The 27,827-nt window shown below is 44.1% G+C and overlaps 1 protein-coding gene across 4 annotated transcripts in view; it reads right to left on the reverse strand.

Moving 5' to 3' along the window:
* Nucleotides 1–337: 337 nt before the first annotated feature.
* Nucleotides 338–27,827, reverse strand: part of frmd8 (FERM domain containing 8) — a 28,960-nt gene continuing 1,470 nt past the window's right edge. For all 4 annotated transcript variants that reach the window (XM_062048155.1, XM_062048151.1, XM_062048153.1 and 1 more), the window contains exons 2-11: nucleotides 20,264–20,361; nucleotides 20,001–20,168; nucleotides 18,257–18,358; nucleotides 16,493–16,551; nucleotides 15,604–15,770; nucleotides 12,533–12,748; nucleotides 12,334–12,457; nucleotides 12,100–12,249; nucleotides 3,311–3,539; nucleotides 338–3,231 (exon numbers count right to left, since the gene is read on the reverse strand). In XM_062048155.1, coding sequence (XP_061904139.1) covers nucleotides 3,119–3,231; nucleotides 3,311–3,539; nucleotides 12,100–12,249; nucleotides 12,334–12,457; nucleotides 12,533–12,748; nucleotides 15,604–15,770; nucleotides 16,493–16,551; nucleotides 18,257–18,358; nucleotides 20,001–20,168; nucleotides 20,264–20,354 — 1,419 coding nt within the window. In that variant the 5' untranslated portion in view covers nucleotides 20,355–20,361 and the 3' untranslated portion in view covers nucleotides 338–3,118. The remainder of the gene's footprint in view (nucleotides 3,232–3,310; nucleotides 3,540–12,099; nucleotides 12,250–12,333; nucleotides 12,458–12,532; nucleotides 12,749–15,603; nucleotides 15,771–16,492; nucleotides 16,552–18,256; nucleotides 18,359–20,000; nucleotides 20,169–20,263; nucleotides 20,362–27,827) is intronic.

Genomic DNA, 27,827 nt, shown 5'->3' on the forward strand with positions numbered 1-27,827 from the left:
TGACAATCATTGGTACTTTAACTTGTACTTAACAATTGAATCTCTACATATAATGTGAAGAAAAATTAGCTAAATATTCCTAATATATCAGCTAGAAAAGTGTAATTTTGACATTGGCACCGCATACTAGTTTAATGCTGTAAAACATTTATTCAGTTGGTTATATTTACTAATAATGCCTTTCAAATGCTGGTAGTTAACAGAAATTGAAGATTTGCGAAATGTGAATAAAATATATGGGGAGACACAAAGCTAAATTAAAATAGATGGAGGAGCACAAACTAACTAAAGCAACTTTTATTGGTCAAGGATTAACAACAAAAGAACAAGAACAACATATTTTAATACTGCATCTGGGATAATATTTAAACAAGTGTAACAAACCCCTACAAAAGGAATTTGCAAATTAGTTAAGAATAAAATGCAATTGCAGTGGTGTTGATACATCTGGGGTTCAGTGAGTTGTTTTTAGGTAAATGTAAGGATGTCCAACAGTCATACACACTTTATGATATACTGTATAAACTAAATGTAAAAAAACTTGACAAAAAAGGATAGTGTTCTCAGCAGTAAGTAACATAAGAGATATTTTCCATATGTGTGCAGAGTACATGAAACATTAAGATGCCGTGAGAAGACTGCCTTTCTCAAATTGGTTGACTTGAAACTTTTCTATTATGCTGCACCAGGGAATTCACACACACACACACACACACACACACACACACTCTCACACACACACACACACACACACACACACACACACACACACACACACACACACACACACACACACACACACACACACACACACACACACACACACACACACACACACACACACACAATAGGTGTGTGTGTTTTGCTTGGTTTTATAATGAAACCAAGCAACTTCCATGTCCAACTTGCACGATTGTATTAAACATTATTGTATGAACACTAAAAGTAGACATGTAATAACAAGTTAGGCGTTATATAATGAAAGTCAGACACTTAAAGTCACTCTGACATCTGTTACGACTTTGCTCATTTAATTAATTCACTCTGTAAGAAGTGCAATTTAAAACATTGTTACCAGGCAATGCTGACAAATATGCTCAGCAGAAATACATTTTGTTTCCTCTAGCCAATGACATACTCACATCACAATATGAGAATTATAAAGCACAGTTAAAAAACATGTCCATTCATAGTTTCCGAGCACTATAAACAGTCATCGGAATACAAACAAAGCACAAAACATAAAAGGCACTCGACGTGTCTGCATAACAACCGAGGAAGGGGTATTGTCTAACACCAAAACAAACTTTTTTAAAAGCCGATAAGATTGAAAGAAAACAGAAGACAGAGATAAGATTTACAAACAGTGCATCGTTAAGAATGTGTTGGAATGCCTATTCTACAATGTGACACGCATAGGATTAGTTAGAAATTGGATTGCAGGTAGTTTATATACTACAGCAAACGTGTTGAAACATCACATGATCACATAAAAGTAAAAAGTGTTGAGTTTGTTGCATGGGAAATAGGGAAGGTAATGGATGGCAGTATGGCTAAAACACTATTTCAACTGGAGGGGAAAAAAGACTGGACACTGTATCTTTTTGGTTGGCAGCAAGGCAAGTTAATCTGAATCTGAACATTGTTTTGACTGAAGTTATTAGCGTTATCAATTTCATCACTAAAATTGTTCTCATCAAAAAGGAGGCTTAATAAAAAAGTTTGAGAAACACTAGCTTAAAATATATGCATGAAGTTGCAATATTATTCCAGTTGATGTCTAACAACGTTGTGGTATTTTTTGCAAATATTTTAGAGAGTAGTATGGTCAAATGTTTAAGAAAGATACATGATTTTAAGGCTGTTTCAATCAGTATGCAACAATAATGTGTATGAAGACAAGCAATGGCTAATTTGAACTAAAAACAAAATGGTTTCTTTTTAGGTTTATGATATGACACCATTCCAAAATAGACATGGGTGAATCACTGGCACAAACGGTGCAGAATTTTAGCCCACCATATTGTTTCACAGCAGCACACTGGTAGCGCTATTTTTGACTAACTTTAATGTCCCCAACAGAAAAAAGTGTAATCTAATTTCCCTGCTGTTCTGGAACTGCAAACTAAGACATGATATTTATTTCCATTCTCACATGCCTGAGTCAGCAAACAACAAAAGTTAAAATCTAAGTCACTAATTAACCAGTATGTTTCAGATGTAACCCTGTTGACGTTAACCGTATAAAGGCACTGGCAAGTTAAATGAAACATTTGTCCGGTAGTTCTTGACAAGGAATTGTCATATAGTGGGTTACATTGCAATGACAGAGACACACAAGAGTTGCAAAGGAAGAGAGGTACAGTCAAATAAAAAAAAAAATAGGACAATAGATAACTTTTCTATTCACCATCGTACACAAAAGGGTGAAAATATGGCAAAACACAGACCCCTACTTGTATACATGGTGGCACTGTGGTTTGACCCCATAAATTGTACTGACTTGAAATGACAAAAATCACAAAATGTACACACCTTTGGGGGACTGACAAGCACGACTGTAAAATTTTAGCCAGTTTTTTTTAAAAACATGGCCACCACCAAGCAAAAGGGCATGCACGGGACTTAAAATTACAATTGCCCATAAGTCATTGAACTGTTGTCCCCTGATGATATCTGTATCTATTACACTGCTGCCAGAATGTCTTCAAAATCATTTTAAGCACAACCCATAGGGGGTGCTACACTTTTTCAGGAAAATGTGTAGGTAATTCCACTGTTATGTTGTGATGTTTTGAACATGAGACCAATGCAGAAAAGCCAAACAGCTACATATGATTCCTCTAAAGCTTGTCTTGGACATATTTAGTTTTTTTGTTAGCGCTTGTCACTTTATGAACGCGTATGTTAGACCTCTTGGGCATATCAGTTAACCGATCACTTTTTACCTGCAAAATATACACAACTTCAAAAGATAAATATGCTCACACTACGAGTTGTTACTTGGTCCTTCGTATGTTCATAAATTACCACACAGTCCAAGTTCTCCTTTGAATCTCAGTGTAAAAAGTTTGGTTTTGGTCTTTGCTTGAGCAGGAGGCAGTGCTTACAGGTGAGTTTAACCCTGCTCCAGGCTTTCTGTCACTTGCACAGAAGAGTACATGGGGGCGGACGCCTGTCGGGTGAAAAAGGATGCAGCTCTTTTTGGCTTTAAGCATTTGATCTCTTTTCCTGAAAATAAAGAACAGACAGTCAAATTAAACGATTCTGACCGTGATGACTTGTCTCTGCATTATAAGCATAGACTCACCATTGTCCACATAGTTGATGGTGTGAAGTGAATGGACCCGGCTGCACATGACACTGCCCTGTCGACGGAGCATCCCACGCCGCCCGCCACGTCCGTTTTTGCTGCTGCCCTCTTGGCCAGAGGCTTGTTGAGAAAGACTTGCCTCACCGTCTGTTTCTGTCGCAGCTCCTACCTCAGACATTGACCTCAGCTCCACGCAGAACTCAATGAAGCCACTCATAAGCTCTGCCTGTTCAACAGATACACAATACCATCAACTGCAGTTTATTTTAGTGTTGTTTGTAAATGCATCATCTTTTACAAAGCCATTTGCGGAACAATTGCACAGATTCTGGCTGCGCAGCATTCTGCCCCTTGAATTAAGTCTGTCACTGCGCGCCTTCACCCAAAAAGTCCCTAAACATGGGCATTTCCTGTCCGCGTATTCTCTTATCGACTTAGGTACTTTTACGCGCCTCTGAGGCTGGAATAAGTTTAGCGCCCCAGGAAGGTTAAATATTCTAATGCACTTAAAGTCAGAATGTTTTGTTTTTTTAAACTCTCTGGAAGCAATCAACTCTATTCTGACTGCTTTATATGAGACAATTGGATACATCCATTAATATGAGGATAAAAAGGACCATAATGCCACTCTGAATTTTAAAAATGTAAATGCACATCGGAAGGTGACGAGACGTATATCGGACGTGTTTGGAAATCCTGCTACGGAACAAGTGTTTATCATCAACTCCCTACCACCACCAGCAGCCAACCACCAGCAGACCATTACCTTTGTCCGCGAAGGGGCTAAGGTAGTCAGGAGCGGCTCCATACCACCTGAGCGAGGCCGGCTATGCTTAGCCCGCGACTGGAGGATGCTGGTTGATCTTGGCCGGCAGCTTGCGTTTCCTCCGGAGATTGCTGTGACCACCCTGAGACCGGACGTGGTGCTCTGGTCCCCTTCACAAAAAAAGGTTTTCATCATCGAGCTTACAGTACCCTGGGAGGACTCAGTGGATGAGGCTTATGAGCGAAAACACCAACGCTATGCCGAGCTTGCAGCTGAAGCACAACATCGTGGCTGGAACACTGAGGTCCGTCCAGTGGAGGTGGGCTGCAGAGGCTTTGTGGCGAGATCTACCACCAAATTGCTTGTAGACCTGGGAGTCCGAGGCCAACGCCTGCGTATAGCCATCAAAGCTGCATCGGAGGCAGCCGAAAGAGGCAGCCAGTGGCTGTTCATGAGGAGGAAAGACCCCTGTTGGGCCCCCAAGTAGCAAGCCAGGAGGTATGCGGTCAGCTTAAGCTTGACTCAGGGAAAAGGACGCCCCTGCCATGCATAGTCCCATGAGAAGTCTGCTGTTCAACACCAAGCGACTCATGCTTAATTGGGATTGACGCAAGCCCTGGGCCGATCACCCTGTGGCTGGCCACCCCTGGAGAGGGCGTCTAGTGATAAGGCCGAAACGCCCAGTGACCCAGGGGCACACTACTGATGATGCGTCCAAATTGCAAAACACCCATCCACCATTTCACCAGCCATCACCAAACACTCTCAAGTATGTGCCAGCACAAAGGAATTTTACAACTTATCCTGTGTTTTTGTAAACTGAGTAACTGGACACTAAGTCCAGTGACCGCTGAGAAAGATCAGCTGACAACAGGGGAAAGTCCTTGTGGCAGCGTGGAAAGACAGCTGACAGGAGGGAATAGACCCCACTGGGACAGGCATGGGCTAGCTTCCCATGCTTGTAGCTTCCCATGCCTTCGCATGTTGGAAGCACCCGTTATAGCTACGAAAAGACGACAGAAGAAAACACCCCTAGAGTCTGCGAGAGTGGGGGCGGAAGATGACTCATCGGCTGACATCACGGTAACAGACCCTGGACCGGAAACGACTATGAGTGAAAGCACAATACAAGAGAGTGACACTGCAACTGCCACAGCTACAACCACGACGACGGGACACAAACTGCAGATATGTCCCTGTGGTTGGAGGAGCATTACATCACATCATGGGTTGAGAGTTCACCAGGGAAAGAAGAAGTGTTTGAGAGAAGAGAGACAGAGGCCTCGCATTGACTACTTTCTACGAAAAGAGTCAAATCAGTCGAATGAAGTACAGCAACTGGACGCAAACCACAGCTTGCAGTACATCAGTACCAATGTCACGGAGGAAGCAAACACAGAGCTGATGACAACGACGGTAGAACCGACCCAACCTCCTAGACCTGCAGTCGAAAGGAGACTAGCAGGGATTAGACTGCATGTGAAGTGGCCCGGTGTCGTGGATAAGAAACTGTGGGAAACAATCAATACTGACCTGGCCCTGTCCCTCAAACAACTACAAGGGACAGTGGAAAAGAAGTTGGAGAGAATGGGGGACATTATCTATCAATATGGGTCAGAACGCTTCGGAGTGCAAGTAAGGAAAGGTGGAAAAAACGTCTCAACCGCACCAGTTTCTAGGAGGCAACATGAGATCAGGCGCCTCGTCCTTGAAAGGAGACAACTTAGGAAACAGTGGAGAAAAGCCTCTGGAGTGGAAAGGGAAGGCATAAATGTGCTCCAAGTCGACATTAAAACCCGACTGGCATCCCTCCGCAGAGCAGAGAACCTACGGAAACGTAGAAGGAAGAAAGAACAAACTAGAACACGGTTCTATAAAGATCCCTTCAAGTTCCTCAAATGTATCTTCGCAAAGGAAAAAAGTGGAGCCCTTAAAACAACAAAGGCAGACCTGGAAGATCACCTGAAAGCAACGCACTCTGACCCAAGGCGCTATGAATGTCTCACCATCCCTTCAGATATCCCGCCGATTGACCCTCCCGAACATCATATGCCTATCGGCCCTCCAACATGGAAAGAAGTGGAAAACACTGTGCGTCGAGCAAGATCTGCATCAGCCCCGGGGCCAAATGGAGTCCCATACAAGGTGTACAAGAACGCACCGGACATCCTGAGGCTTCTCTGGAGACTCATGAGAACAGCATGGCAAAAGAAGATGATACCCAAAATGTGGCGTAGGGCAGGAGGAGTCCTCATCCCAAAGGAGAAGGATGCAGAGAACATCAGCCAATTCCGTCCAATCTCCCTGCTAAACGTTGAGGGCAAAATCTTCTTCAGTGTCATTGCACAGAGGATGGGCGAGTATCTGCGAAGAAATAAGTACATCGATACATCTGTACAAAAGGCAGGTATATCAGGATTCTCTGGGTGCTCAGAACACTTCAGCATGATCTGGCACCAGATCCAAGTGGCAAAAGCGGAGAGAAAGGATCTCCACGTAGTCTTCCTGGACCTCGCCAACGCCTTTGGTTCGGTGCCCCATGAACTCCTGTGGTCTGCCTTCAACTTCTTCCACATACACATCACAGCCCTAGTTAAATCCTACTTCCAGGACATGCAGTTCTGCTTCACAACCTCTGACTTTACCACCTCTTGGCAGCGCTTGGAGGTGGGCATCATGGCGGGATGCACTATTTCACCCCTGGCATTCACGATGGCGATGGAGGTTATCATCCGCGCCTCAAAGTGGGTGGTAGGCGGTCAGCGGGTTGACTCTGGCCAGCGCCTTCCCCCACTCAGAGCTTACATGGACGATATTACAACGTTGACCACCACCGTCCCATGCACCAGGAGGCTTCTCAGAAAACTGGAAGAGAACATCAGTTGGGCCCGTATGAAGATCAAACCATCCAAGTCACGAAGCATCTCAATTGTGAAGGGAGTGCTCTCGGACCTGAAATTCTTCATCGGAGATGACCCAATCCCAACAGTGTCTGAGCAGCCTGTAAAGAGCCTTGGCAGGTGGTATGATGCAAGCCTGAAGGACAAAGACCAGGTGCAACAACTACGTAAGGATATCAGCAGCGGCCTACAGTCCATCGATAACACCCAACTGCCTGGAAAGTTAAAGGCCTGGTGCCTTCAGTTCGGACACCTACCCAGGATACTGTGGCCCCTCGCAGTTTATGAGGTCCCAATCTCGACTGTAGAGAAGTTGGAAAGAGGAGTCACAGGCTACATCAAAAAATGGCTCGGAGTTCCACGATGCCTTACCACCATAGGCCTCTACGGAGATGGCATCCTCAAGCTGCCCCTCACCAGTCTCACAGAGGAGTTCAAGTGTGCAAAAACAAGACTCCAGATGACACTGAATGAATCCAGAGACTTGGTAGTGAGCAACAATGCACCAACCTTGGCGACAGGGCGTAAATGGAGACCAGCCAAAGCAGTGGAAGAAGCAACAGCAGCCCTCAGACATGCTGACATTGTGGGCTATGTCCAGCAAGGAAGAGGAGGCTTTGGGCTAACAGCTACCCGCCCGGCTTGGAGTAAGGCCACAGCACCAGAACGGAGGAAGATGGTGGTGGACGAAGTACACCGCCAGGAAGAGGCTGCAAGATGGGCCAAGGCAGTCTCTTTGGGCAAACAGGGTCAGTGGACGAGATGGGACAGTGTGGAGAGGAGGAAGATCAGCTGGAAGGATATGTGGGCCATGGAAGCTAGGCAGTTGAGCTTTGTCATCAGAGCTACATATGACATCCTTCCAACACCAGTTAACCTTCACCAGTGGTTCGGCGAAGACCCGGTGTGTGCCCTTTGTTCCATGCCAGCCACCCTCAAGCACATTCTCACAGGGTGCAAAACCAGTCTCACCCAAGGACGTTACACCTGGCGTCACAATCAAGTCCTAAAGACCCTTGCGTCCACCCTGGAGGACAAACGAGTAACCATCAACTCCCTACCACCACCAGCAGCCAACCACCAGCAGACCATTACCTTTGTCCGCGAAGGGGCTAAGGTAGTCAGGAGCGGCTCCATACCACCTGAGCGAGGCCGGCTATGCTTAGCCCGCGACTGGAGGATGCTGGTTGATCTTGGCCGGCAGCTTGCGTTTCCTCCGGAGATTGCTGTGACCACCCTGAGACCGGACGTGGTGCTCTGGTCCCCTTCACAAAAAAAGGTTTTCATCATCGAGCTTACAGTACCCTGGGAGGACTCAGTGGATGAGGCTTATGAGCGAAAACACCAACGCTATGCCGAGCTTGCAGCTGAAGCACAACATCGTGGCTGGAACACTGAGGTCCGTCCAGTGGAGGTGGGCTGCAGAGGCTTTGTGGCGAGATCTACCACCAAATTGCTTGTAGACCTGGGAGTCCGAGGCCAACGCCTGCGTATAGCCATCAAAGCTGCATCGGAGGCAGCCGAAAGAGGCAGCCAGTGGCTGTTCATGAGGAGGAAAGACCCCTGTTGGGCCCCCAAGTAGCAAGCCAGGAGGTATGCGGTCAGCTTAAGCTTGACTCAGGGAAAAGGACGCCCCTGCCATGCATAGTCCCATGAGAAGTCTGCTGTTCAACACCAAGCGACTCATGCTTAATTGGGATTGACGCAAGCCCTGGGCCGATCACCCTGTGGCTGGCCACCCCTGGAGAGGGCGTCTAGTGATAAGGCCGAAACGCCCAGTGACCCAGGGGCACACTACTGATGATGCGTCCAAATTGCAAAACACCCATCCACCATTTCACCAGCCATCACCAAACACTCTCAAGTATGTGCCAGCACAAAGGAATTTTACAACTTATCCTGTGTTTTTGTAAACCAAATTATTCCATACAACGATTTCATTTGGACTTTGACGATAGAACTACGTGCCTGTTAAAAGGGAAACTGCACTTTTTTTGGAATTTTGCCTATTGTTCACAATCATTATAAAAGACATGACGACGGATGGATTTTTTTAACATGTTGTAAATATTAAATAAACATAAATAAAAGTCCGCTTACAGCAGAGTCAATGGGAGCTCCTCGATTTCGCCCAAAAAAATCAAATAAATAACCATTCAAAAACTGACTCCATTTACATTTCATGATTTGAATATTAACCAAGTATTAGTGATATTGTTATTATAAGCGCTAACGCAGACAATTTATTTATAGCGGCGCCGTGATCACTTCTGTGTCTCCCTATGTTTACATCATTGAGTGGTCTGCTGCTTCCTCGCTTCCGACAGAAGAAGTCTAAGTAGGTGTTCTAACAAGTTGGTACACTTTGACAGCCATTTAGGACTCGGAAGTGGCCAGAAGGACACGAAAAGACGCTTGGATCCCCCCACCCACTCATCTTGTTTCTTCGTGAGGATTATGAGACATTCTTCAACTAAATGGGAATATATGAAAACCCCAGCAGTCGGCATCCTAATGACAGCAGACCTTCCACGGTAAGTGATGTTTTATGGTTTTTGTTGGCTCTCAAAGTCTGCAGTGAGTAATAATCAGTGATGAAGAAAAAAAACAAAACGTTGTGATGCGTTTTTAAAATTAATGCACAGCGTATGCTTAAAATGTTTAAAATACGTACATATTAAATGTTATTATGAAAGTGCCTGTTTCTACATTACATATATACTTACATTATGTATATAAAACCTCAATTAAGGTGTTTGGATGTTTTTTAAGGGCTTTGTAGGCGGAATTGCGCGGCTCCAATAGGCTCCATTGTAAGCGAACGTTTGATCGCACTTATTTAAAATTTAGAATGCAAAACAAATAAAAATAACATCCATCATCACGTCTTTCATAATGATTGTGAACGATAGGCAAAATTCCAAGAAAGACTGCAGTTCCCCTTTAAATATAAAATACATGTATAAAGTAGCATCTATCAAATGATTCCATTGATTTTTTTTGACAATTAATATCAACATGTTAGGCTCATGTGCGCAAGCACACGTAAACAAAACACACAAACACAAACAGCCGTCTAAAGCCATACTGACGCATCGCGGCTTCACAAACATTTGGAATTAAAAGAACTCTTAACACAACACATTACATGAGGATGGCTATAATAACATGTGAAACTATGTTTCGTTACGTGACTGGCACTGCCCAAATTAATACGGCCTGTATTTTTATAGCTTTTTCATGGATTTCAAAGACATGCACAAGTGTTAGTAAAACTCCAAGAACAAACAAAAAACAACTAAGAAAAAAAAGGCGTCATGGCAAAGTCCACCTCATTAGTAATACGCTTGCCTTCTTTCACAACTTAAGCACTTTTGCCTAAATTACAAATAAGACAACCGTGCGTAACTTCAAGCATGTAAAACAACACTTGAGCGCAAACGAAATAATAGGTCTCTATGTGCAGCTCTTGCGCAGCTACACTAGGCAATGATAGTTTTGCGTATTAATTAACAATTAGCACCTTATTTTGAAAAGAGCATATGTCCCATATTATCTTGAGAAATTTCTTATAATCAAATAGGGCTGCAGCGATTAGTAGACAATAAAATTTGTCGCTGACAATTATATTTGTCGACAATAATCGCGACGTCATCACTCGTGTTTTCACGGGTGGAAATGGGTCACTCGCAAAAACATCGCTAGTAATAACATGTAAAGTTTGAGGATATTCTTATTTTTGTTAAAAACCTTACTCATTTTCCAAAGCAGACCTTGTTTTTATGGCAGTACATCTGTGATAGGCGAGGGTTTAAAGCGGAAGCATGATGTCGGACATTTGAAGAGAGGATACGGACACAGCCTCGCGAAGAGTGTTAGCTTCTACCTTGCTAGCTAGCTAACAAGAGTGAGACAAAGTTGTGTGAAAAGTCACTTTAACTATCATTTTATCCAAAGTTAGCGAGCTAAACTTTGTCTACATCAGTTCAAGTAGGTTTCAAAGCAGCGTCAATTTGCAATGCCGACACAAAAGTCACTTTAACAATTGCGAACCGCACACACACACACACAGGCACTGATGAGGAGGTATCATAAGATTAAAGAAACAACCTATTAAATAGACAACATTTTAAGAATTAATCAAATATAGAATTCTACACATTGAATCTATTTGCAATGCCATGAAAAAAGGCACTTTAACGAATGGGAACTGCGCGAGCAAGCGTGCGTGCACACGCACTCATACCCACACTCACACACACACACACAGACAGGCACCGAAGCGGAGGTATCATAAGATTAAACATACTATCTATTAAATATCCAACATTTTTAAAATCAGTCAAAAATAAAATTCTACACATTGAGTCTATCAGAGTGCTAAAACTGTCAATAGTTAATCAATAGTCAATATATCAGTGTGCAGCTTTTTAAACATCATCATTTTTGAGAAATTTGTGTTTTGTTGTTTGTTTTTATTGCTGCTATTTTAACACATAAACAAGGTTATTTTTTTATTTTTTTTAGCACTTTCCCTTTCCTTTCTTTTAAATGGACATCATTGTATTAGTCATTTAAATTCTTGTAACAGCTGAATGAGCAGCACAGTTACAGTATAAATAAATATTTATGAATTAGTCATCTTTGTTGTTTGTAAGCACATGCCGAAAATAACTTACCGTAAGCTGCATTTAGAAGTCGATGGAAAAATCACAGCCATTAAATATGTGTACGCTTTATTATTTGATTAGTCAACTGATCGTTAAGATAATCGTTGACTAATCGACTACAAAAATAATTGTTAGTTGCAGCCCTATATTTAAATGTTGGTATGCACAAGACAGGTGAGATATCACTGGATCTCTTTATTTACAAAGGGTATTCTTACGTTCCACTGATGGTGTTCATGGACACCATTGATGATAAGGCAATGACAATGGCAGAACTGAAAGCCGTTCTCAAAAGATAAGGTATGGTTTGATAAATGTTTTACTGTTTTTGAGTAACAGTTCTTAAATTAGTGATATACTAATGATATAACACTTTAAGTCACTGAACATGCAGAATCACATTCTTTGTAGACTAATGGAAAATTCAATATGCACACTTCATTTGTTCACCTGTTTGGAGTAAATCTTCAGTAACTTGTTGACTGGAGTGCCATCTTCATCGCCATCAAACTCAAGCCACAGAATATGTGAATCGCCCTCCTCCTCAGGGTAGCTGTGATCCCAGGATAGCTCGTTGAAGCGCAGGCCAAGCAATACGTGCTGCAACATGTGTTCAAGAGGAACAATTTGTCATTTCTGGAGCAGAGTGGGGCAAAACGAAGGAGAGAAATAAAGTGCCCCTACCTTCTCTTTCACATCCATCACATAGACTCCCTCGAGGCAGATACCAACGCTGACAGATTTGCGTTTTCCCCTCTTGAGGATACCTTGGACGGGCTTGTCAATCTCCCCCTCAAAGAAAGCACAACTGTTTGCACAGTTCAGCTCAGTTCTCAGGTATCTGAGTTGTTAACAATAGTTTCTACATGGATAAATCTCATACCCATAGTAAGGCAGCATGTGACATATGCTGAGGTACTGGTGAAGAAGCTTCAAGTGTTGCTGAGAGTCTCCAGCAGATGTGTTGATCTTTCTGTATTCTTCAAATAGGCTCTGCTCTAGCCCTGCATGACGGCTCAACTTTCCTCTCAGCGTGGAGAATAAACCGCCACCCCCAATCGCAATGTGCGCTGGTAGAAAAGAAGATAGCTTCTTCTCTCTGTGAATTGAGTAACAAACCATTGTTACAACCATAATGTGTAGCTCAAAATATATCCTGGCTCTCATTGCCTGTGTTGTGTTTTTTTGTTACAAGCAAGACGGCGCATGGGGAAGTGGGAGGAATTGCTGGAGCCTATCTCAGCTGTATTCGGGCAGTAGGCAGGGTACACCCTGGACAGGTCGTCACCTCATTGCAGGGCCAACACAGATAGACAGACAACATTCACACCTATCCCCAGGTGCATGTTTTTGGAGGTGGGAGGAAGCCGGAGTACCCGTTGGGAACCCACGCAGTCACGGGGAGAACATGCAAACTCCACACAGAAAGACCCCGAGCCCGAGGATCGAACCCAGTACTTTCGTATTGTGAGGCATATACACTAACCCCTGTGTACGTACAGTCGTGGTCAAAAGTTTACATACAATTGTGAAGGACATAATGTCATGGCTGTCTTGAATTTCCAATAATTTCTACAACTCTTATTTTTTTGTGATAGAGTGACCCAGTAGATTTGGTCACATTTTCAGTAGACCCATAATAAATTCATAAAAGAACCAAACTTCATGAATGTTTTTCGTGACCAACAAGTATGTGCTCCAATCACTCTATCACAAAAAAATAGGAGTTGTAGAAATTATTGGAAACTAAAGACAGCCATGATATTATGTCCTTCACAAGTGTATGTAAACTTTTGACCACGACTGTATATGAGTGTGGCCGCTGAAAAACTTTGATCAGCCGTAAGCACAACGCACCCAAGTGTCTGGAGCCTCGGCGTGCTGCTTTGCCGCACCTTTGCTCCGGCCGCTTGGGCGATGGGGCAGTGGTTCATCAGCGGCGGGATGCGCACAGCCCCGCTTTGCACTCTAGCCAGACCCACCCAGACCTTGTCCTGAAGTTATAGATTTGATTTGCCGACTTCTCTTACCCGCGGCATTGTTTTAACATGTGATGCCAGACATACAGCAGTGGCGATTGCTAAAGACTGCAAGGGAAGTTCAGCTGTTCCAAAAATATAAAAAAATGGTCAAATATGTTCTTTTGTGTTTGCATTTCATTGACTAAATGCGTTAGGATGCGTTTAAATCTTGTTTAGAATCAGCGGCTTTTTTCATTACTGTGGTCGCGTCACAGTGCTGCAGCCAGACCTAACGACACAATCATTGGATAAATACTCGACTTTGTCCGGCCCACGGACGGTGAGCCAATGAATAAGAGTGATCTAAATGGGGTCTTTTTTGATTAACAGTGAAATGAGCGAATCAGCAATCTTGACATATAAAATAATGCCAGAGCGTTGTTCCTGCTGATATTTAGATAATTCTATTTTTTTTAAAGTAAGTTTTCTTTTGTGTAAAATCCAGCATGTTTATATTTTTAATCTGTTGTTGGAGACTGTACTCAAAAACAGTTTACCCTACTTGAAAGACCAGCAGCTGCCACTGGTATACAGCCTGTGTTACATTGTACAATAATAACAATGATATAAATAGAGCAAAACGTGATAACAAAAATGTTAATACTAATTACTAATAACACAAACTTGTTGTTAAATGTATGTAAATTATTTCATTATTATCATTAAAATATATATGCATCATCTACAATTATGCAAATGATGTGATAATGTCACGTTGACCACGCCCCTAGCCAAAACCCCACCGCCACATGTAGACACACACACAGACACACACTCACACACACACTTATATTTATATACACACATTTACGCATGCACGCACATACATTATATATATTTAAAGCCTATACATATAATACATACATAATACATATAATATTAATTGATTTAATATTCGAATAAAAGGTGCAAGTAATACATACAAATACATTTAAGTAAATAAATAATAATTGTGCAGTGAATTTAGGTTGATGCAAATGTGTTATATTGATGTAAATAATGTAAAAAAGGGGGTAACATATTTTTAGTGCCATTTGTTAACTTCCGGGAGATGGGACAAAGTAGGTGTGGCACTCAGCGAGCAACAGAAGATGGTGGATATCTGACGTTTTTAGAGAAGTTGTGACAAGTGTACCCTAAGTTTCTGTAAAGAAAATGTCTACCTTATTCCCCGAGAGTCTATGTGGCCAATGCTGTACACTATTACATTACTTTATAAAACTATTGTAGTTGTTAGAGTAGTAAATTCTATTGCATTTTTGGGGGGACGACGTGGCTCGGTTGGTAGAGCGGCCGTGTCAGCAACTTGAGAGTTCCTGGTTTGATCCGAGCTTCTGCCATCCTAGTCACGTCAGTTGTGTCCTTGAGCAAGACACTTCAGCCTTGCTCCTGATGGGTCGTGGTTAGGGCCTTGCATGGCAGCTCCCGCCATCAATGTGTGAGTGAATGGGTGAATGTTGAAATAGTCTCAAAGAGCTTTGAGTACCTTGAAGGTAGAGAAGCGCTATACAATTATTTATATTTTTAATTTACCATTTAATATAAAAAAAAGAAATATTAAAATTGTGCTGTTGGACTATCAATGAAGGAAGAAGGAGATGACAACTCCAAAAAAGACAACATTGGCAGATTGGTGCTCATTACAGTACGCCGAGGACCATCACAAGATTATTTTTTTGAGGGCTGAGTAATCATATATAATAAAAGATAATAATTGGAATGGCAATATTTGTTGTTCATAGTGTCAAACTCTCATTAAAAACTGTTTTTAGAAAACCTTTATTATAAAAATGCCTGTGGGTTTGGTGCATTAAAATACAGAAAGATATCATCCCTTCAACAGTAACTAACACTAAACATGAACAGCAGCAAAGATTTAAAAAAATGTGTGTTATTTGTCATGCAGAGTAATAATACAGATTTTGTTATTTACCGTATTGTAGTAGTCAATGTCTGCCCGTCCAGGCCTGTGCCCTCATCAATAGCAAGAGACAACGCTCCGAGAGTGGCTGAGTGTTCGGGATCGCAGGGATATTTTCCTGTGATGATGTTACTCTTAGCCTCCTCATACAGTAGTCGTAGTATTCCTTCATCTTCTATCTGCAAACCAGATTAAGGAGTGAATAAATAGAATAGAATATAGAATAGATTATATCTTTATCTATCTAAAATCTTATGAAACTACAGAAAAGGTAAGTACAGAATCTTTGATAAGGATACTTTTTAAAGTAGTAACATCTTTAAATGCCCTGCAGCATTTTACGAGTAAATTATCTTAAAGAATGCAAGTGAAACAAAGCCTTGGAAGCGTCTTCATCATTCAGTGATCACTTATGTTCTCTTGAGAAACTTGAGGGATCATAGTAAGTACATCCGTCCATCCATCCATTTTCTACCGCTTGTCCCTTTCGGGGTCGCGGGGGGTGCTGTAGCCTATCTCAGCTGCACTCGGGCGGTAGGCGGGGTACACCCTGGACAAGTCGCCATCTCATCACAGGGCCAACACAGATAGACAGACAACATTCACACTCACATTCACACACTAGGGCCAATTTAGTGTTGCCAATCAGCCTATCCCCAGGTGCATGTCTTTGGAGGAGGGAGGAAGCCGGAATACCCAGAGGGAACCCACGCAGTCACGGGGAGAACATGCAAACTCCACACAGAAAGATCCCGAGCCCGGGGTTGAACTCAGGACCTTCGTATTGTGAGGCACACGCACTAACCCCTGTTGCACCGTGCTGCCCAAAGTAATTACAATAAATCAAAAATGTTTAAAAAAGAATATACCATTTTTGTGTATGCATAAATCACTGAAGTACCTGCAGCTCTTTAGATTTGGGATAGAACACATTCCGGCGGTATTGTAGACATGGCTCATCTGAGAAAAGAAAAGCGAAAACAATGAGGTTAGGTGAGGTAATGCTGCACCTGTTGAAATATATACTGTACTTGGGTTAATATGAGATTAGGCTAGAAAACAGAGTTGTGTCTTGTTTAAATGAATAGCGTGGACACAACAGCTGTTTGACAACTACTGTAGTTATGTTACACAATTGTAAAATTTTAAATTTTCATTTATTTTTACCGTAGCGTTTAATACTGCCAAAAATACAACACACTAGCACAGTGGTCCCCAACCACCCGTCCGGGGATTGGTACCGGTCTGTGACACATTTGCTACCGGGCCGCACAGAAACGTTAATTAATTTATAAACCACCGCATTTTCTCAGACTTAATTTTCGCCTGTCCCACTAAACACACCAATAAGCTTGTTAATAGATGTATATTACAACTCTTTTGTTATAGTACATGGGACAATGCACATTAATGGACATATAAAATGTTAATGTGCCAGATTGTAGCCAAAGGCTAACTTCTATCTGCAGTGCTCTGCAGGCTCATTGTATAAAGCAGGAGTTCTTACCATTTTTGAGGAGCCCGGGGACCACTCCAAAATTAACATTCAATTAGTAATCTTACTCTTGATTTTAATCATATTCAATATTTATATCTAATATACTTACAGTTGACTTCCCTGTCAAATGATATAAAAGCATGAGTTAATCACAAAGATTATATTATTAACAAATACATTTTAGGCTTAGGTCAGGCTGATTTGAAAAATAAGTCCAAATAAACAATACATTTACATACAATATGTATTATATTGTGCTAAAATAAATAAACTAAATTAATAATAAATATGTTTAACTAAACTGTCAATACAATTAAAGTGCAAATGAAAATACAGCTTCACCACTTTAGTCATAACTTTTGCGCTTAAGAGATTTCTCTGTGACATTAGCGCCAGACTTCTTCTATTTATTCTGTGGGCGGTATAGCTCGGTTGGTAGAGCGGCTGTGCCAGCAACTTGAGGGTTGCAGGTTCGATCCTCGCTTCCGCCATCTTAGTCGCTGCTGTTGTGTCCTTGGGCAAGACACTTTACCCACCTGCTCTTAGTGCCACCCACACTGGTTTAAATGTAACTTAGATATTGGGTTTCACTATGTAAAGCGCTTTGAGTCACTAGAGAAAAGCGCTATATCAATATAATTCACTTCACTTCACTTCACTATTTTAATATTGTCATTACTGCCACAAGTGGTGAAAAAGTGTATTACAACTGAGTACCGCTGCTGTCTATACGGACCACAGCTGAAAAACACATATATTACATTCTAGGGGGCGCTCGTGGCCCAACACTGAGCCCCAGCCCTATGGTTAAGAAACACTGGTATATAGTATATGCCATCAACATGCCGGGGACCATCTCTTTGCAAAGAAACATGCCCCGGGCTCCCACTACTTCAGCGTTATGGTGAGTGAATTTTTCATGCTAATTTTTTTCCTGTTTTTATCTGCCACACACGGAAAGCCGGTCCGTGAAAATAATGTATACAATAAACCGGTGCCCGGAGGAAAAAAGGTTGGGGACCCCTGCACTAACACATCCAGAGACGAAATTAGTCTGTCCTCCTCACTTGTCTGTAGTGTACAATGTGAAGCCTTCTCTTGCTGAGAATGGCTACAAATCATATCTCAAAATTATGTCTCTGGAGAAAGCCCATTTCAATCTTTCACCTTGTGAGATGTCGTCTTCTGATGCTTCAGTGAAGCGATACAGCAAGTCTTGCCACTGGCGACACAACTTGTATGGTTGATGCCTTGCTTTTAGTTGCAGCTCTGTTGAGTAAAAAAGAGAGAGCTACAGTACAGTACAGTATTTGTTTTAATTTCATAAAATACAGTTGTACCTCGGTTTTCCCGAGTTAGCTGCTCCAAGCACAGGCAAAAACTTAACTGTACGGAAACGGAAGCATTTTTTTCTTACCATGATCTAATGTAAATCAAGTTAATCCATTCTAAGATCACAAAAGTCCCTTCCAACATTAACATAAATTTACATATTTGGCCCCATATTTTTCAGTCGTAATCAATAAAAAAAAAAAAAATACAGCCAGGGATCAAGTGAGCATCAACGTGTGGAATTATTTGCTTGGGCACTTCATTACAAGGAATGCTATGAGAGGAAACGGATAACTTTGTTATGCACAATGTTTGGTCGCACAATAACCGAGACTGTAAATAAAAACCGCGAAAAAAATTGGGGAACTCAAAAAACAAAAAAAAAGTTAGCCATAGTAAAATAGAGTTATTACTGTATTGTTAATTGCAGGGCAAATAATCCATATCGAATAGGAACTACTACCAAATAGTTTCTGCCTATTTGTTACAATGTTGCAGTGGCCAAAAATATTAAGTATACCGTACTTGTTGAATAAAACTTCTGCCTTGTTTTAAATAATACATTGGCCTACAACGCTACTTTATTTTAAAGTTGGTCATTATGGTGATACTTGGAGAGCCAAATGTTTTCTGAGGTGGTACTTGGTGAAAAAAGTTTAGGAACCACTGGTCTAGAGAGAGGATAATATAACAAAAACGATTGCTGTGTCAGAATTGTCATAGTCAGTACACAACATGTAAGGAGGGTGGGTCGATCCATATATTGGTGGTGTCGATACCACACGTAGTATCAGTATATAATCGTTACAAGAGTAAATAGGTAGATATTTTTATTTCCCTAATTTTGTTGACATTTTGTAAATGTTTACAATCTCAGGTAATAATTCCTTGGCCACAGAAGGACCTTTGGTCAAAAACCAAATTATTTAAATGAGTAATAAAAGTATGTTTTGCTTTTGTTTTGTTTGCTCAAACAATTGTATTGTAATAAATTAGAATAAGGAAGTATTTTAAATATTGTGTTGATGATTTCAAACTGTCAATATCAGTCACCACAGATAAATGGAAACATTTACAAGTAATACATGTAATCGGTATCAGCCGATCTCACTCAGCAATGATCAGTTTTGGAATCGGCACCATAAAACCCTGATTGGAACATCCCTAGAAGCTACATATAATTACATTCAAAGCAGTAAGTCTACAGCCTCAGCCTACAGTACTTATACTGTAACATTGTCTGTACTAAATATAAAGGTTTTATGGTGGTGAAAATTTAACACTGGAACGGTTTATTAAGTTGTATGGGAAAATATAAAGTTTATATCTGGTTTAACCTGAGATACTCCACTTAATACTATATACCGTATTTATCGATTATACCGTATTTATCGATCATATGATTCTAACAGGGCAATATATACCGTATTTATCGATCACATGAATCTAAAAGGGCATTGGTTTGGTGTTTTTTTTCAATTAAAATTGGAAACAACTTTTCAACAACCTAAAACTGAAAGACATAGTCACAGTTCTGACAGAGGCATGACGTTTGTAGACCAAACATGTGTTTATTTACCAAGCAAGGGAGATGACAGCCAAAAGGCAAAGGCATCCTGAGCACACTCCGGAACATGAAGAGCTTCTCGGACAGAGCGGCCCAACTCCATTACAGTGACACTACCGAGCCCTTCTACAGATAAGTGCACTACGCTGTCGCCAAATAGGTAGATGAGCACATCTTGGGCTAGAATGAAACGCAGATATAAAATGTAAGCAACAAGGCAATAAGAGAAATATATGTACGGTAGTTCAAATGATGACCTAAGTGAGTGCACATACAATGGGAGAGTGTGGCAGAAGAAGCAACACTTCCTCTTTGCGAGTGGTCATCTGATGAGTCTGGGGGGAAGCTGCACTCATCTCCTTCCATCTCAAATCTGCAACACACAGAGAAAGCACTACTGTAGTACAGTATCGAGTTATGTGGAAAGTGCACAGCAATGCATTGCTTCAGCAATTAGGTGAAAAAAACACTGCACGTTCCAAATGACAAGTATATTTTGCAAAATGTAACAAGATCAAATACAAACTAAAAAGATAACACTGAGTTTTAAATTACAATGTCAGATAGGTATTAATTGAACACAATGTCTACACTTTAAATATTAGGCAAGTGAGCTTTTTGATCATAATTTTTCTGCATATGTTTTGAGTTTCTGAGCTATTGGCAAGTGAGCACAGCACCATCAAATGTTTTCTTGCAAATCACATGAAAGAAGAGGCATCTTGACAGATCAGATGGAGGGTCTCTGAGTGAATCTAAATAATGTTTATGAAGTTCACTTTCAATCGTGTCTGGAAAAAAAAATTGCAGTGACATTCGTCTTTAAGATAGATTTTAAGCAATGTATATTTTAGTTTGTTAATTTAGTTGATTGGGATACTTTTGGGGAGGGCAGGGCATGGATTATTGAATTGAATTGCAATCTAAAGAGAGCACTTCCACAAACAAAAATCTTGCAGACATACGCAGAAAGTAGGTAATACATGTGACTGTTGAGCAAAATTTACACAAAACTGGCACCAAAGCATATCCAATACATATTATCTTGAAATGTTTTAAGTGTAGATAAAATTACCATAGTCTTGTTTAAAGATGAGCTTGTTTATTAACCTTTTATTTTTTTTGGACCGCCAGAAATACATCTGGACCACTGCAAATGGATTTGACACGACCGGTTTTCCCTTGCCAATGTAAACGTCAGTTTCAACCCTGAAAGTCCACCCTATCCTATACAATTGTGTGTGGATCCCATTAAAAAAACATTGCGTAAGAGTAAGTTATAGGACACTTCTGGAGACCATGAACGCAGATATTGCTTATCACAATGAGCAGCGGGCCACCCACAGGCAAATTGGTCTTTATTGTGACAGAAAATAAAACCAAAAAAAGAAGCGACAGAAGTTTGTTTGCATTTGTTTTGCTTTTCATGTTTTGTGCTCACTCTTTGTCTTTCCGACAGCGTAAATAAACATTACATACAGCATGAAGATACATGTTACATGGTCAAATATGCAAAATCGACAATGACGTCATTCACAACATTATAGTATCCAGTAGGGCTGCATGATTAATCGACATTGAATCGATATCGAGGTTTTCATTAGTGCAATTACGTAACCGCAAGAGGCGGAGCATTTGAGTGACAGACATGTTCCCCAATCAGAATTTTTGAGCCTCACGTTTGTTGGTCTCTCGCTTTGAACGAGGAGAAAGACATTGCACTCTGTGCATCGCTCTCCGCACTTGAGCGTGTTCATTTAACAGTATAATTAACTGAACGCAGTGAGCCCTCTTTTCAGTCATTCACAATCTTTGTCTCGGTGGGCGTAACACACAGAGGAAGCATGTAGAGACAACCTCCCTACTCGCTGCAAAGTAACAAAAGTAGTAGGAATAAAATATCCAAAGCCAAATGTCCATCCATCCATTTTCAACCGCTAGTACCTTTTGGGGTCGCGGGGGGTGCCGGAGCCTATCTCAGCTGCAGTCGCCGTGGACAACATACACACTCACATTCACACACTAGGGCCAATTTAGTGTTGGGAGGTGGGAGGAAGCCGTAGAAGCCACGCAGTCACGGGGTGAACACGCAAACTCCACACAGAAAAATCCCCAGCCGAGGATATAACCCAGGACCTTCGTATTGTGAGGCACATGCACTAACCCTTGTTTCACCGTGCTGCCCTAAGTCAAATGTCCCGTTGTGGTAATAGTTCAGCTTCAAATCGGATGGGTAATATTAGCCAGGTTGAAGTGTCTTGCCCAAGGACACAACGGAAGTGACTAATATGGCGAAAGCTGGCATCGAACCTATAACTGTCAAGTTGCTGTCACGGCCACTCTATCGCCCGAGCCACACCGTCCACACCCCAGTACAAATGGTAAACAATTGTACAGTGATGGGAAGAGAAGTTTTTATCCTTTTAAATGGTTACCTAATATGATTACATTACATTATAAAGACTATATAGTTTGTAAATGGTAAATGCTTTTCTACCTTCAAGGTACTCAAAGCGCTTTGACACTTTTTCCACATTCACGTTCACACACTGATGGCGGGAGCTGCCTAACCACGACCCATCAGGAGCAAGGGTGAAGTGTCAAGGACACAACGGATGTGACTAGGTTGGTAGAAGCTGGGTATCGAACCAGGAACCCTCAGGTTGCTGGCACGGCCACTCTCCCAACCGCGACATGGATTATTTATTCAGTTTAGCAGCATGATGTAGACAAAAGCTCTGAGTCTGTCAGCATAAAGCCAAATATATTTTTTAAGTAAATTACTGCATATTGTTGTAATATGTGGCATCTTGAGACAATAATATGTTGACTGACAGTCTAAAAGTGACATATCTTCCTTCAATCGTTATTTTAGCAGTTTTGTGTATACAATATAAAAATGAAAATCGAATCGCAATGGAGATAAATTTCACAAGCCTAAAAACACCTTGCAGCCCTAGTACCCATGCATATTGTAGCGTCCCGGAAGAGTTAGTGTTGCAAAGGATTCTGGGTATCTGTTCTGTTGTGTTTATGTTGTGTTGCGGTGTGGATGTTCTCCCAAAATGTGTTTTTCTACTTGTTTGGTGTGTGTTCACAGTGTGGTGCATGTTTGTGACTGTGTTAATGTTGTTTTTATACGGCCACCCTGACTGTGACATGTGTGGCTGTTGACTAAGTATGCTGTGCTTTCACTTGTGTGTGTGTGTTTAAAATTGGCTTGATCATTAAAAGTTGAACCGATCGTTCATTGGGTCAGCATTTCTTGACATCTTCAAGCAAAGACATTTGTCAAACCCGTTCAACGCTACATTGGTGTCAGAAGTGGGATGGCTTTCTCAAAGAAGCTTGAGGATCTCATCAAGTGCTGGGAGAATGCACTTCCGGATGAAGACCGACTACCTCGTCACCAGGAAGAGGAAAGGAACAAGCGCAGCCCTGGTGGATTGGAGGCTCAACTACCTCACCACCAAGTAAATGAGAGGAACCTGCGCCGCCCTAGTGGACGGGAGGCCCATCCACGTGGAGGAAGAATGGACGCTCAATATGATGGGACAAGATTGGAAGCTCAACCAGATGGAAGAAGTGCGCCTCGTGTTGGAAGGAGTGCCTGGCGAAGAAGTGCCTCTCCTGCGGTGATGGTGGACACAAATTCCCTGCGAGATGACTACAGGCCAAGCATCGCCACTCCAAAGCTTCCTCACTATAGTGGAGAAGGCTCTATTGAATCCTTCCTCCTCCAGGTCCAGCTAGCAGCACGTTTGAATGGCTGGTCTGATGTGGCAACCGCAGGGCATGTGGCGCTGTCCCTGGAAGGCCCAGCCTTACAGTGTTTGGTCGATTTACAAGAGGAGGAATTGGCTGATTGGGGGGCCATGCGCGAGGCTCTTCAACGACGTTACGGGCGACCAATCCATGCAGACGAAGCACAAGAGCAGCTGTATAAGCGGCGACGCCTTTTGGGAGAAAGTCTCGGAGCTTATGCTGCGGACCTTCGCCATCTGGTGCGAAGGGGTCACCCAGCGTTCCCAGAAGTATTACAGGAAGAGCTCACCGTACAAGCCTTTGTCCGTGGTCTACAGCCTGAACGACTTCGGGAACATCTCAGACTGTTTGCTAAACACTCTCTCTCTGCCGCATTGACTGAAGCCGAACGTGTGGAGCACGTCCTGTTTCCAGATGGCCGCCGTGATGTTCCGCGAGTCCGCCAGGCTGGATGGGACGAGACCGAACGAGAGGGAACCGACCAAGTGACTGCAAGGCCCCGGCCACGCTTCTCCCAGAGAAGGCAGACCGAAGTGAACTGTTACCGCTGCGGTGTCCCTGGCCACATTGCAAGACACTGTCCAGCCCCTGCCCCCATTGACGTTGCCGCGGAGGTGTCGTCAAACTAGAGAGGGGTGTCAGTGTCGGGGAACTGACACCCGGGATGGTTTCCATTGTACCCGAATGTGACGCACAGCGCTTGGGCCGCCTGGGCAGGGCCCGGGGGCTATACCTGGAATGCGAGCTTGATGGAACAGTCTGCAGAGCCCTGGTTGACACGGGGTCCACTATCTCCATCATCCGGCCGGGTGTCCTTCCCCACTTGCAGCGCAGCTTGCCATCAGGCTGGACAATCACCAACGCCCGAATTACAACCGTCACCGGTAGCAAGGCTGCCATGCTGGGCCAAGGGACAGTGTGCATTAAGGTGGCGGACCAAGAGAGACGACACCCATTCTGGCTGGCTGACATTCAAGACCCCTGCATTGTTGGGCTTGACCTGTTGGAGATGTGGGGAGCTGTGGTCGATGTGCCTAGGGCCACGCTTCATCTTGGTGAGAAAACAGTTGCCCTCCAGGGTACTGATGAGCCAGGCGCCTGCAGAGTGACAGCCCCCACAGAGCCATCCCCGGCTACGGCCTTCATGGTGTACCAGGAGAAGTCTCAACCTAACCCTTCTACTAATAGACTGCCTACTATAGAGACCCAGCAGGCTATTGCAGAACTGTTAGAGCGAAGCAGTCAAGGCCTGGATACCACCCAGCAGGAGCGACTGAAAAGCTTACTGAATGCCTTCCAAGACATTTTTGCAGCGAAAGATGAAGACTGCATGCACACCAGTCTCGTACTCCACGACATTGACACAGGAGACGCACGACCAATCCGGCTACACCCACGCCGTCTGCCCCTTGCCAAACGAGTGGCTGCCCAGGAGAAAATCGAGGAGATGCGCCAGGCGGGCGTCATCGAGCCCTCCAGCAGTCCATGGGCAGCACCCGCAGTTCTGGTCAAAAAGAAGGACGGCTCGTGGCGGTTCTGCGTCGACTACAGACGGCTCAACGATGTAACCCGCAAGGACTCCTACCCGTTGCCGCGCATAGATGATGCGCTGGACTACATCACTGGCTCCTCCTGGTTCAGCTCCCTGGATCTCCGAAGTGGCTATTGGCAGGTGGAGTTGGCCGCCGAAGCTCGACCAAAGACAGCGTTCACAATAGGTCAAGGACTCTGGCAGTTCAAGGTGATGCCGTTCGGGCTTTGCAACGCACCTGCCACGTTTGAACGGTTGATGGAGAGAGTGCTGGCATCCATCCCCCGTGATCGCTGTGTGGTGTACCTGGATGACCTCCTGGTGCATGCTGCAGGATTTAAAGGGGCTCTACAGAACCTCCAGCATGTGTTCCAGGCCATTCGTCAGGCTGGGCTGCGATTGAACCCCAAAAAGTGCCATTTGCTTCGGCGTGAAGTTTCCTTCCTGGGGCATGTCGTCAGTGGGCAAGGTGTTGCTACTGATCCAGCCAAAGTTGCCACTGTCCGTGACTGGCCAGCGCCAAGAGATGTTAAAGAGTTGCGGAGTTTCCTGGGACTGGCATCCTATTACCGGAGATTTATCAAGGACTTTGCAACGATTGCTGGCCCCTTGCACCAGCTCACACACAAGGGACAGTTATATGAATGGACTGACAGCTGCAATGAGGCTTTTGCACAGCTGCGAGAGGCCTTGGTCCGAGCCCCAGTGTTGGCCTACCCAGACCCCAGCCGACCTTTCGTGGTCGATACAGATGCCAGTGATGTCGGTGTGGGGGTTGTGCTGTCACAGGAAGGGAATCACGGCGAGCAGGTCGTGGCCTTTTACAGTCGGGGGCTGAGCAAGCCAGAGCGGAACTACTGCGTCACCCGTCGGGAATTGTTGGCCATTGTCCTGGGCCTTCGTCATTTCCGACCCTACCTTTATGGTCAACGGTTTGTGTTGCGGACAGATCACGCCTCCCTCACCTGGTTGCTGAACTTCAAGGAACCCGAGGGGCAGCTGGCCAGGTGGGTCGAGATCTTGCAGGAATATGACTTCACGATTTCTCATCGACCAGGCCGCCTGCACGGCAACGCTGATGCACTGTCCAGACGGCCCTGTGAGGAGGCGTGTCGTTTCTGCCAGCGGGCGGAAGAGCGGTGCATGCCAGACCCATCAGTAGCTGCAGTCAGGCAACATGACATCACAGTCGACCTGGACAGCTTCACCCCCCAACAATTGATCGACCATCAAAGACAAGACCCAGTGCTTGAGAGAGCTCGCAGCTGGGTGGGGGCACAGCAGCGGCCGGAATGGACCACAGTGGTGCACTTGGATACTGAGACCAAAGCACTGTACTCCCAGTGGGACAGCCTCCTGTTGTCTCGCGACCTGCTGTATCGTCGCTGGGAAGCTCCGACAGGACAACATGCTGCCCTCCAACTCGTGGTGCCCCGTGTGCTGCGGCCTCAGGTCCTCGAAGTGATGCATGGCTTCCCAGGGACTGGCCATTTTGGAGTGACCAAGACCTTGCTCCGACTGAGGCAGCGTTTTTACTGGCCGGGCTGTCGCCGTGACGTGGAGATGCACGTCCACCGCTGTGATGCATGCACAGCAAAGAAAGGCCCCACACGCCGCTCCCATGCTCCACTACAGCAGTTCCAGGTGGGGGCCCCCATGGAACGAGTGGGTGTGGACATTCTAGGCCCATTTCCGGTCACTGATAGTGGAAACCGTTACATCTTGGTGGCCATGGATTACTTCACGAAGTGGCCAGAAGCGTATGCGGTACCCGACCAGAGCGCTGCAACAACGGCAGAGAGATTGGTTTCGGAGATGTTCTGCCGATTCGGAGCTCCAGAGGAGTTGCACAGCGACCAGGGACGGAACTTCGAGTCCCAGGTATTCCAGGAGGTGTGCCGTCGCCTGGGTGTGAAAAAGACTCGCACCACGCCGCTGCATCCTCAGAGCGACGGGTTGGTGGAGCGTTTTAATAGAACCTTGGCCACACAACTTGCCATTCTCACCGACAAGCGGCAGAGAGACTGGGATTTACACCTCCCACTCATTCTTTGGGCCTACAGGACAGCGGTGCAGGAGTCAACACGCTGCACCCCTGCATCATTGATGTTTGGTCACGAACTACGCACGCCTGTTGATTTGGTTTTTGGCCCAGCCCCAGAACCAGAAGTGAGAGGAGCGCCGGGCCTGGACTACTACTACAACCTTGTGGAGCGGCTGCGGGAGGCCCACGATTTTGCCCGCACCAGCCTGACGGAGGCTGGGGCCCAACAGAAGCGGGCATATGACCTCCGCAGTCGAGGCCAGGACTTTGAACCAGGCGCGCATGTCTGGGTCTACAACCCGGTGAGAAAGAAAGGACTCTCCCCAAAGCTCACTAGCCACTGGGTGGGACCCTGCAAGGTCCTCCAGAAGTTGTCCGACGTGGTCTATCGGATACGACTGGCACCTCGGAACCGGCTGGTGGTGCTGCACCGAGACCGCTTGGCCCCATACCAGCCATTGGACCAGAGCCGGGGGCACTTGGAGTCAACCACTCTGCC

Source organism: Entelurus aequoreus, linkage group LG05 (assembly GCF_033978785.1).
Source record: "Entelurus aequoreus isolate RoL-2023_Sb linkage group LG05, RoL_Eaeq_v1.1, whole genome shotgun sequence".
In the NCBI taxonomy this organism is placed as follows: Eukaryota; Metazoa; Chordata; class Actinopteri; order Syngnathiformes; family Syngnathidae; genus Entelurus; species Entelurus aequoreus.